Source organism: Clupea harengus, chromosome 7 (genome assembly GCF_900700415.2).
Source record: "Clupea harengus chromosome 7, Ch_v2.0.2, whole genome shotgun sequence".
NCBI lineage: Eukaryota > Metazoa > Chordata > Actinopteri > Clupeiformes > Clupeidae > Clupea > Clupea harengus.
Window position 1 is genome coordinate 10,712,812 of NC_045158.1, and position 12,850 is coordinate 10,725,661.

At 43.0% G+C, this 12,850-nt stretch overlaps 1 protein-coding gene across 1 annotated transcript; it reads right to left on the reverse strand.

The window, feature by feature from the left end:
* Nucleotides 1–10,393: 10,393 nt before the first annotated feature.
* LOC105893370 (uncharacterized protein K02A2.6-like) lies at nucleotides 10,394–11,194 on the reverse strand. The gene has a single exon (XM_031571199.2). It carries the CDS (start codon nucleotides 11,192–11,194, stop codon nucleotides 10,394–10,396), a length of 801 nt encoding a protein of 266 aa, XP_031427059.2.
* Nucleotides 11,195–12,850: the final 1,656 nt, after the last annotated feature.

The following is a 12,850-nucleotide window of genomic DNA, read 5'->3' on the forward strand; positions in this document are numbered from 1 at the left end:
TTCAATTATCAACTTCTTCACCAGTTTGTCTCAGTAATAGCCTAGAAAATGAAGCCATCCTCTATCAGATCTAATACATCCACAAAAGTATCTTAATTCTTAAATATAAAATATCTTAAATAAATATAATTAATTCTTAATAACCAAAAGTACTGTGGGTTTTTGCTTGCGCCTGAGCATTGCCATTGTTATTCATGATCTGTAACATAATGACAGATTGGCAGGGTTGAGCTATGGCAACAGAAGGCAAGAAGCAGGCAGCAAACAGGCACAGTATCCAATGGAAAATGCATTATGTATGAGGGCAGCTCTCTATCAGATTTTGTCTGACGGAGAGAAAGAACTAACTTTCTGGCTGGCTTCAATAAAATCGGTATTTTACTCCCCATATAAAAGATCAAATTGAAATGCCACTGTGTTCAGTGTTGTCGAGTAAAACCCGCTGTAAACAATACGCAACTAAAAGTACTCAGACCATTTACAATCACATGAAAGCATCAGACCAGAAAATAAAGGGGCCAAGATTAAAATATTTTAGTTTCAGACATCAGTGTTGTATTGAGTTGTTCGAAAAAGGTCAGGGAACAGATGCTGCCTCTTCCCCAGCTCCACCATCCACATACTGTAGATGCTAACAGAATTGATAACATGCCCAGCAGTCCATTACGCAACCCTCTACATTTATTTAAACAGCATCACCATTTCTCTACAACAGTCTACATATGTCACTGTAGCTTAAAAAGATCAAAATAAGCTGAAATTCTTACCTAACGAGGTAAAAACGAGTGTTTTTTAAAAGTGTACTCCTTTCTCGTGTGTGTCGGGCTGAGTGTTACGTGACATGCCTCCCGGTTGTTGATCTTCTCTTACCCCTCAAGCTCTCACATCAAGGTGACATCCGAGAGGCTGACAGCTTGGAGAGCGGGCCCTGCCTCTGTTACACCAATTATTTATGCATCTGCTAAAAACCTCTTGGCCCTCTGTCCTCTGTAGGAGTTCATGGTGGCCAGGATGAAATACAGCACACCAAGAAATTGTTGTGCTTTCTGTCATGTCCGTCCTGCTTTGCTGTAAATTTGTGTAGTCCCCTCTCTAAATGTGTGCGATTTCCACCATTCATACCCAATTGCAAGTTTTAGTAAATATGCATGGAAAACTAATTCTAAACACCCAGTCAAAAAAAAAAAAAAAAAAAAACAACTACATTCACAAATTGTCGATGCTGATGTTCCGAATGCAGAGGGTTTCATAGCTAACATTAATAAAAAGAAATGTCTTAAATTTCAGACTGACATAATTTATAACATTAACAAATACACCCTCTTCCGCCAGACACAGGCAATCCCACCCCCAGCCCCCGTCCCCACACACACGTTAGTTTCTCAGGCATAAATCCAAAAATATTACACTGCCACAGAGGGAACATTCTGTGGGAAAGAGGCCACAGCAGGGTCTCACACAACAGATGCAGGACTGCCAGAGATGTGATACGGCCTTGACTACTTCTGGACAAAGCAATTGCAGGACACTTGTGACAGTATTGAGAAGGATCATGTCTTTCCGGAATGTAAAAACATCACGCCATGATTTTGCACATCATGACGGTAAAACTGAAATCAGAATGTTTAGGAAGTACAATACCTCTCACGTTTCAGGAAGAGACATGAGACCTAAGACATAATAAACTTTATTGTCATTGTCTGCAAGACAGCAACAGAACAAAATTTCTGCTCTGTTTTTCTGCATTCTGTTTCTGCTCCAGTGTGTGTATGTTGTAGTGGGTGTGTGGGTGGGGTGTGTGTGTGTCGGAGGACTGTCAGGCCATGTTCAAAAAATTTGACAGCTTTCGGGAAGAAGCTGGTCTTCAGTCTTGAGGTGTGTGGATGTATTTCCCTGTATTGCCTGCCAGAGGGGAGTAGTTGGAAGAGGTGGTGGGCTGGCCAGGCTGGGTCACAGATGATGCTGGAAGCCCTGCCCTGACATCGGGCCTGGCAGATGTCCCCGACTGCCAGCAGCTGGGTCCCAATGATGTTTTGGGCCACCTTGATGACACTATGCATAGCTTTCTGGTCCTTCCTGGTGCAGCTCACATACCATGCAGTGATGCAGTATGCCAGGATACTCTCCACTGTACACAGGTAAAAGTTCATGAGAATGATCTGTGACAGTCAGGCTCTTCTCAGCTTCCTTAGAAAGCAGAGGCGTTATTGTGCCTTCTCGATGACAGTGGAGGTGTGAATGGCCCAAGAGAAATCCTCAGTGATGTGCACCCCCAGGAATTGTAAAGTGGAGATTCTATCCACTGCCTCTGCGTCAATGAACAGTGGGACCGGGACCTGTTCTCCTTGTCTTCATAAAGTCCACTGTACTTTTTTTTTGTCGTCTCGAATTAGACTGTTGGCAGAACACCCGTCTGTGAGGTTTCGCACCTCTGTATGGTGATTTGGGGGATTTGTATCCCTGTATGGTGATTTGGGGGATTTTTGCTTGGGGATGGGCACAACGGTTGTTCATTTGAAGCACGTCAGGACAACAGCGTAGGTCAGGGAGAGGTTGAAAATGTTGATGAAGACCACTGTTAACTGGTCTGCGCATGCCCGAAACTCTGGGACGCCATCAGGTCCAGTTGTTTTCCTCGCATTGATGCTGCACAGCACCCTTCTGACCTCATTAGTATCCAGTGTCAGTCCATGGTGATCTGGTGGCAGTCTGTCCATTTCCTTAATGTTGTTATCCATGTCGAAGCAGGGAAAAACATGTTAAGGGTCTCTGCCAGTGGGGGGTAGCTGCTTATAGACAGGCTATCCTTCATTTTATAATAAGGAATTCATGTTTAAAGATATGAATACACTTCAAATATAACTGGCCATTTAAAATCAGACACACAAAATTCAACATCATTGCTACACAGTGAGCAATTCTCAGGGGGGGCAATTTTTTGGTAATGATTAAGGCAACCCATTCAGTAGGTACATTAAGCAAGACAATTGTATCAATTTGTTGTTAGCTGATTAACTCATACAGCAATACCTTTTTGTCCACTAGATGGCAGCACACAACAGATTTACCCTCTAGCTACATAAGAGTAGCTAGTTACAGGTGGAAAGCTATGGAAGAAAGTTGCATCCAGGAGCCTTCATAAGCAAAAATGATGTGGCTTCACAATAAAATGATCCCACTTTTTCATTATTTACATGTCTCAAATGTTGTATGATGTTGTTACGAATCCCAAACAAGAAATCGTAACATAAACAAAGTCACAGTGTTGGTTTTGTGCACAAAAGTATAAGTTTACTATAATCAAAGAAAACGCCAAAATCCCGTACAAAAACAAAGGTAGTTACAAGACTGAAAGGAAAAAGGAAAAAGAAAACCTCACGCTTGCTGTGTTTGTGGTGTGAACTTGCCTGGCTCCCGTGCCCGACGTACAAGTCACGAGACAGGCAAAACAAAAAGTGAGTCTTCCGAAGTCCAACTTACTTACCTATACTAACTAACTAAACTAATAACGTGCTGAAAAGAACCACCGGGTAACAAACAAACAAGATCAAGAATCTTAGCAGAAGTATAATGGAGAGTTCAAGTAAACAGTCAATCGACTATAGTATTGAGTGTGCCAGCGTCTGTCTTTTGCGAGGCGAGAGCGAGCATCCATCTTGGAAACTGCATGGCTTTTATCCGTGTAGGCCGGTCCCAGTAATTACATGACCACGCCCAGTCTCCACCTACAGCAAGAAATGCACAGACCAGAGCAGGAAGCAAGCAAAAACCCAGCACTTTTTTTTTTTAGATTAATATTCTTTTTGGCCTTGCAAACTGTGTAGTAGGCTAACGTTACGGTTTGAGTGAATGGTGAGCGCGATACGGCGAAATGGATGATAAAAAGCTTCTGAATGGAAAGTTTACTTTTAAAAGTTGTGTTGTGCAAAAGAAGTGAGCTTCACTGTTGCTGCTGGCTGAAAGCAAAGAAGTAGTAGGCTTACCTTTTATTGGTAACCTAACTGTTGTATTTATTGTATTTATTTATTTTTCTACTATGCACGCAAAATCGCATTTGAAAATTGAACTACGCACGAGAACGCGCATCTGCCACCACGTTTCCACGCCCCCGTATGTGTTGCATGTTAAGGTGGAACCCTTGCAGTAGGAGGCTCCAGCGAGAAGTTAGGGGCAGCCAGCACAGGAAAAGTGGTGAGTAAGGCTTTGACGGACTCAAAGGCCAACTGGCTTTCCTCTGTCCACACAAACGACCGTTTGGGGCTGAGGAGGTCTGTAAGCGGTGTGGCTACCGCAGAGAAACTCTTACAGAATGACCTGTAATAACAAACCATTATTACAACCAAAACACGCCAGACGTCACTTGCTGAGGCTGTCAGTGGTCTCCACTTGCGCATCAAGACTCCCTCTCGAATAAAGTAGCCCAGCGGCGCAGACTCAAAGTATTTTTCTTAGACACCGCGTCAGTAAGTACGGGAGAGAGAGAAGAGTCGTTCCTCTGTTCAAAAATAAGCTGTTCGCGACTGACAGACTGTTTAGGAACGCAAGGAACAAGAGATAGTGGAGCAGACTTTGAGGCTTTTTCCCCACTAGTACGAGACAAAGGATGAGCAATAAACGTCTCACTAAGATCAACGAACTCATCCTTCCGTTCGCTAACAGAAGTCTCTTTGGCTCTCTTCACATCTAACTCGCCAGGACCTGGAGAAATTGGGTTAGTCATACCAGGGCTAGAAAAAAACAATCCCTCCCATAATATCATTCCCAAGTAGCACTTGCACATTTTGAATAGGAAGAGAAGGACGTACACCCACTTTAAAGTCACCGGTAACCAGATCAGAGAGGAGCGAAACGTCATGGAGAGGAACATTCACAAATCCCATTTTGAAACCCTGGACAAGCACATCTTCGCCAGTATAAGAGTGGTCACTAAAAGGCAGGACATTCTCCAAAATAAAACTTTGCGAGGCAGCAGTGTCACGAAGTATCCTTATAGGCACCTGCGTGTCAGGCTCACCCGACAAAGTGACACAGCCATCCGTAATGAACGGAGCAAAGGCCTGACAAATATTCTCGTCTTTCCAAGACGTCGGACGTGTAGAAACACAAAGGCCCACGTTAGGGCCAGCATGGGGAGAAACAGTGTACTGAAACCTATTTTTACGCTGCAATGTTAAGCAATCAGACAGTACATGTCCAGGCTTTTTGCAATATCCACAAAAAATGGAATCTGTTGGACGAGTCACCCGGTTCTTATCAGCTTGCTGAGTCTCCCCTACCGTTTCTTTAGGAGTCCTAAGGAGGCATATTGTTCTGAAACATGACAGGACAGGAGATCGCACCCTTGTGTGCCAGACCGTGTAGGCCGGTCCCAGTAATTACATGACCACGCCCAGTCTCCACCTACAGCAAGAAATGCACAGACCAGAGCAGGAAGCAAGCAAAAACCCAGGACTATGTAACAGATGTAACATAGCTTAACAGGACACATGATATGTCCAGTAACAACATAAAGAAGGGGGCAACATATAAATCAAAACCAACAATATTTATTGACTGATCTTGAAAGTATTGGCTTACAAAAGCAAAATACGTCATCACATAGAAAATAACTCAGTGTTAGTGCAAGAAGCGAACATTCACACTGTGAAACCTATGAAAATGGGGTACTGTTTGAAATGATGGATGATTACCTTTGTAAACAATTGGCCTACCTATCACAGGGCACTTTATATCTGTCATCTGAGGCTATTCCAATGACTATGCAATGCTGCCTATGCTATTTTGAAGGATTGTGTCAAAATCCACATATTCTACTGCATGCTGATTCATTGACAAACATATGTGCTCTATATGTGTGGCTGTCTTGTAAGAAAAGGGAAATGAGAATACTAATATAATTAGATTTGAAAGTGTACAAAAAATAAGCCTCTGTCAGTCCATACCCTTAACTAACAAAGTAAAGCACCAAATCAAACGAGAGGATGTTTTCTTTTCAGCATTTCAATAATGTTTCCATGTATTTAAAATATTACTGCAGTAGACCTGTGAAATATCTTCTGGCACTATAAATGACAAACAAATTAAAGTGAGAATGAAAAATAAAATTGAAGATGAGGTGGAAAATGACACAATGGTTGATTATGCAATATCAGCTCAAAAGCGTCACTGTTCATAAGGTTTCAATTTATAATTAGATTTGACACCTTTGGGAAACGTAGCGGAATGCTACCAAAGATTTCTTCCGTGAGTCAAATTATAAAAACCATCTGGGACCATTTCACTTTCAGACTCGACACCTGCTTTTCATGGTGTGATATTGAGTAATCACCATTAGACAGGACCTTTGCACATCAAAATCACCTGACGTTACTCAATTTGACGGTTACTGACAAAAGCTGCTCCCGCCTCCCTCCCACTCTCTAAAACCCTCAGTGGGATGCTCAGCATGGAAGCAGTGCAGTGCAGTTGCACTCAATTCACAATGTCTGACAGGGACTGAGACAGGGACGGTCAAAAAAGTGACCAATAAGCAAATCTCTGTATGCAGATGACACAACAAATTACAGCATGTCTTCCATATGCATTTGCTTTGTATAGCTAGACATTTTTTGGCAATGTCAAAAAGGGTGGGTAAACATCAGAAGATACAAGTGCAGTGGTGTATAAAGTACCCAAAAGCCATACTTGAGTAAAAGTAAAGATACCTTACTGGAAAATTACTCAAGTAAAAGTAAAAGTAACCTTTTAGAATACTACTTGAGTAAAAGTCTTAAAGTATCTGATCTTTACTGTACTTAAGTATCAAAAGTAATCTTCTGATATTAAATGTACTTAAGTATTGAAAGTAAAAGTACAAGTAAATGCTGTTAATAAAAAAGCAAAGGGTCAGAATTTTGAGAATTATGAAGTTTATTCTGACTAGAATGAGCATACTTATAAACTGGGCCTTATATGAACACAATTTTAACACAATATGAAATACTAAAGCAGCACATTGTAAAATTTTGTGAATGGGCAACCTACTCCTGAGTATCCCAAGGTATGCATAGGCACAACCTGAGAGCAATAACCTGGCGATCTGATATAAAGCCATAGCATTACATCAGGATCATCAGTTTTACAAGCAAGTTATCAGTACAGTGACTGTGAAATACTTTCAGCAACAGCAGCTATCTTGCTCCACACTGCTACGTTACTGTACTGTACTTTAGATTGTCACCATCCTAGCTAGCTAGCTAGATACCTCGCCAGAGATGGAATAAATAATAATAATAATCTTTGTAGGTAGCTACCTTGAAATATTATATACAGATCTTACCCAGCAGTGAAAGAACATGACTAGTCTACAAGGTTATGCTGGTGGTGGCATTTAATGAAGAGGTCGTGGGGTTTCTCATTATTTGATTGAGACCTGTATGCTTTTGCTTCGATTATTGTTGTGTCCCCTTCATTGTTGATCTTAATGTTTTGGATATATCCTTCCACTGCATATTGCAGTACATTTTGCCTTGTTTTGGAGGATATCGCGAAGATATTACTCCAAAAAGAATCACTGACACTGACAGACAGTGTTGTGCATGAACGAGTTCAAAAGATGTAGCAACAGTAACTAAGGGGGCAGGGCTTTTGCGAACGGTCAATAGCGCATTAACGTGCGCTAGGACCACTGATTCGCCAAACCTGCTTGCAGTCTCTGTTCTACCAGTCCCCGTCGTTGGTCTCATTACCCTCATGATATTTTTTTTTCTAAAGATGATTTGAATTTGTAACGAGTAACGAAGGTTTCAGGGGAAATGTATCGGAGTAAAAGTATCAGTTTTCTTTGCTAAATGTAGCGAAGTAAAAGTAAAAGTAAACAGAAATATAAGTAGTAAAGTAAAGTACAGATATCCAAAAAAACGACTTAAGTACAGTAACGAAGTATTTCTACTTCGTTACTATACAACACTGTAAAAGTGTTTGCATAGGTAAGCAAGTTAACACAAAGTATGTACTTTTTCATATAACATACATGTCATGTTCCCTGTATGTTTTAACTAGATGCAATCATCCACATGCACACACAGAGAGCGACACAAGACCTTGTGTTCTACAATTTAGCTAGCCTGGTTTATTAGGAACGTGAATTTATACAGGACAGAGGTGCCACCTGATGGTCACCATAAACAAAGCACATTCTGCTTCGTACATAACTTTTCCTCCCCGCTAAGATTTGTTGTCAATAAACACAAAGGATATTTTCTTTAACACAACAGAAAAGATTACAGCTCAAATAATAATGATTGGGATGTCCTATTATACTGGAAACAATATGTCTCAGGACTCACACAGTCGTACAGCGTTATATGAATTATCAATCAATCAATCAATTTGTTTATTTGATCAAGAGGGACAGTGTACTTTCATGAACATTAAAATGTAAATGCACCCTGTTACTGTACTTAAGTACATTTTTACGTATCTGTACTTTACTTAAGTAAAAATAATAGTGCATACTTTTTACTTTTACTCCATTACATTTTTTAGCTATTATCTATACTTTTACTCCGCTACATTTCTACAATATGGGTTGTTACTCGTTACGTTTTATGAACACAGTTTCGCCAAAATGTTGCCCACACAAAACTATGAATTGCGTTGCTGTTTTGGAAGTTTAAGCCAATCAGGTGGCTCTATCAACTCCAATGATATCAGAGTGCGCGTTTGGCAGCAGCACTAGCGGTAGCTTTACCTGAACATTCAACAGACAGCCTGACTAACTGCCTTTTCAACATGGATCTAGAGTCGGCCTGAACTGAGCCCTCTGATATGAGCCACCCTTGGCCCTATTTAAAAGATATGTTCGAGTTCAAAGGGCCCAAGAATGACTCCTGGAGGTTTCAATGCGTTTCCTGTCTCCCTCAAAAAAAGGAGTTGCTAGCCTTCAATAATTCGCCCTCAAATTTAAAGTAGCATATCGAGGTAAGCAGAGTAATTGCTATGCTAAGTTAATGTCCCTGACTTTTGAATATTGATATATGTATTTAATTCGTTTACTGACATGATATTATAATGTTATCTAGCGAATGCATGTTGACATACAGCAATAGCATAAAAAAACATGATTGTATCTTCATTATATATATTAGATGTTGCGATATGCCAGCAGGAACGTGTCAAGGCGTGGTTGCACCATTCCGGTGCCATTGGATGATTTTAAAGCCTGTTTGAATGTGTGCACAAAACGCTCGGCTTGACTCCATTGGACTTCAAGAATGCACTGAAATCTTCAGAGCAGAATTGAGGTCTGTTGTCGCCCACAAGGATGTGTAGAATTCCATGGCGACTAAAAAGGCCCCTGAGCACTTGAATGGTCTTGCTGGCTGTAGTGCTGTCCATGATATGCACCTCAGGCCACTTGGAATGGGCGTCCACAGTGATCAGGTACATATGTCCTTCAAAAGGACCCGCAAAGTCCACATGTATCCTTTCCCAAGGACTGGAGGGCCACATCCAAGGGTGTAGAAGTGCTAGCCCAGGTGCTTTTTGTACGCTCTGACACGGGGGGCAGGATTTAGCGTGAAGCTCAATTTGAGAGTCGATGCCGGGCCACCACACGTAACTGCGTGCCAAGCTCTTCATCCTCACTACACCTGGATGTGCTGTGTGGAGCTCTTTCAGAACCCGGGGGCGCAGTTTAGGTGGCACAATCACTCTCATACCCCACATGAGGCATCCCTGTTGTATGGTGAGATCATGCCGGCGCAACAGATAGGGCGACAGCTCTTCGCCTGCGTCCTTTGCAGCTGGAAAACGACCAGTTGAGACAATTTCTTGGACACGAGACAAGGTGGGGTCAGACAGGGTGTCACGTTTGATCTCGTTGTTACTGACTGGTAGTGTGTCCAACTGAGATGTGTAGAACACCTCTACTGCGCCTAGCTTCTCTTTATGTGTGTGGTAAGCGTGAAAGTCCATCTGCATTTGCATGTAGTGCACCTTTCCGGTATTGGATGGTATAATCATGCGCTGATAGGAGCAGTGCCCAGCGCTGCATTCGGGCGGCAGCCATTGACGGCGTACATTTCACAGGACTCAGGATGGAGGTCAGCGGGCCATGGTCAGTGAGTAGGGCAAACTTGTTACCATAGAGGTACTGATGGAACTTGCAAACTCCAAAGACTATCGCTAGCGCTTCCCTCTCTATCTGAGCATAGTTTTGTTCTGCCTTGCTGAGTGTTAGTGAAGCATAAGCTATAGGTCGTTCCTCTCCATCAGGCATAGCGTGCGAGAGCACAGCTCCGACCGCATATGGTGAAGCATTGCACGCAAGGCGAAGGGGCAGCTCAGGATTGTAGTGCGTCAATACTTCCTGTGATACTAGGAGTGCTTTTGCTTTCTGGAAAACTGTCTCTCAGTCTACTGTCCACTGCCATTGCTTCCCTTTGTTAAGCAGTTCATTCAGTGGTTTTAGGACAGTGGCTAGATCAGGAATGAAGCGTCCATAATAGTTCAGCATCCCTAGAAATGAACGTAGCTGGCTGACATCACATGGTGCTGGTGCTTCCACAATAGCACGTACCTTCTCTGGTGATTTGTGGAGCCCAGCAATGATGTGGCCCAAGTATTCCACAGACTCCTGGAAAAACAGACACTTCTCTTGTTTGAGATGCAGGCCATACTCCTCTAGCCTGCCCAGGACTGAATCCAGCTCTTTGAGGGGAGTCTGTTCATCAGGACCACTGATATGGATGTCGTCCAGGTAACAGTGTGTGTGAGGCAGTCCGAGCAGTACTTGGTCCATAGCCTTTTGGAACAAGCCAGGTGATGACGCTACGCCAAAGGGCAAGCGATTAAAGCGGAATAGCCCTTTTTGTGTGGAGATAGTCAGCAGCTTCCTACACTTCTCTTCTACCTCCATCTGTAGATATGCATTTGATAAGTCTAACTTACTGAAGTGTTGCCCTCCTGCTAGAGAGGCAAAAATGTCTTCAATGCGTGATATTGGATTTCTATCCACGCAGAGAGCTTGGTTGAGGGTGACCTTGAAATCGCCACACAGTCTCACTGTGCCATCCTTTTTGATTACAGGCACCACAGGTGTGGCCCACTCACTATTCCCCAATGGTGAGATCACTCCAAGCTCAGTTAGGCGCTTCAGCTCGGCCTCCACCGGAGAAATTAAAGACACAGCAGCCCCAGTATCCAATTCCATTTCCATTTTCTTTTCATTTACTCTAGGCAGCACAAAGATTCTGGAATATTTCCCTTTTTCAGACAATAGGAATACAGTCCCAACTCACAGTCAGTGTCAGATTTAGTCTCATCACTTTCACTAACATTTCTAGCATCCACAAGATGAATTATCTTCTTTCTATCTTTAACACTGCGCTTAATTGTATTACCTTTCTGTTTCCATTCTCTGTCTTGGCTGCTTCTGGCTTGGCTGCTTCTGGCTTTACCCTTACACATGTGCTTGGTGTGGCCTTTCTTCCCACACTGGTAACAGTTACGATCTTTGTACCAGCAGTCTTCATCCCTATGATTCATTTTCCCGCAGCGGCGGCATTGGTCACCTTTTTGGGAAATCATTGCATTGCACTTTAAGTGAACCGCTTAATTGCTGTACGTCGCGCGTGGCTGTCTCTGCCGACACAGCATAATCCACTGCTTTGTGAAAAGTGAGATCCTTCTCAGTCAAAAGACGCTTCTGCACTGTTTCACTCTTTAGTCCACAGACAAATCTGTCCCGTAGTGCGTCTTCTAGATAAGCATCGAACTCACAATACTCAGAAAGTCTTTTCAGTACCGCCTCATACTGTGCAACGGTTTCCTCTTCCCCCTGATTTCGCTTGTGGAAACGGAATCTTTCTGCTATCACGAGCGGTTTTGGAGCTAAATGAAATTTGCAGACGACACAACAATCATCGGCCTCATCCGAGATGGAGATGAGTCTGCATACAGGAGGGAAGTTGAACATCTAGCCCTGTGGTGCAGTCGCTACAACCTGGAGTTGAACTCGCTCAAAACTGTGGAGATGATAGTGGACTTCAGGAGGAGCCCCCCATCACTGCCCCCCCTCACCATACTGAACAGCATTGTGTCTGCTGTGGTATCCTTCAGGTTTCTGGGTTCCACAATCTCCCAGAACCTGAAGTGGGAGCCAAACATCAATACAGTCCTCAAAAAGGCCCAGCAGAGGATGTACTTCCTGCGCCAGCTCAGGAAGTACAACCTGCCTCAGGAGCTGTTGATCCAGTTTTACACTGCAGTCATTGAGTCTATTCTCTGCACATCCATCACTGTCTGGTTTGGTTCGGCCACTAAACTGGACAGGAACAGATTACAACGGACAGTCAGGTCTGCAGAAAGGATTATTGGAGCCGACCTGCCTACCATCCAGGACCTGTACACCTCCAGAACCAGGAAACGGGCAGGGAAAATCATTGCAGACCCCTCACACCCTGGACATAATCTGTTCCAGCTCCTCCCCTCTGGCAGGCACTACAGATCTCTGTACACCAAAACCACCAGACACAGGAACAGTTTTTTCCCCCTTGCCGTCACTCTAATGAACAGTTGACAAATTATTATATTTTTTATTATATTATATATTATATTTATTTATTTTATCCTAAACTGTTGTGTTATACTTAGGGTTGGGTACCGAGAACCCGTACCAATATGGAACCGGTTCCAATACAACCGGTACCTACCCGGACCGAAATGCAACGCAGATTTCGGTGCTTCATTTCGGTGCCTGAGCCAATTGAAAACGGTTGCAAGGCAGATTCCGCGGGGCACATGTAAAACTGCCCCAGCTCCCAATGTAAACTTTGTCCTGTGTCGCTCACGCTCATTGGTGTTTTCA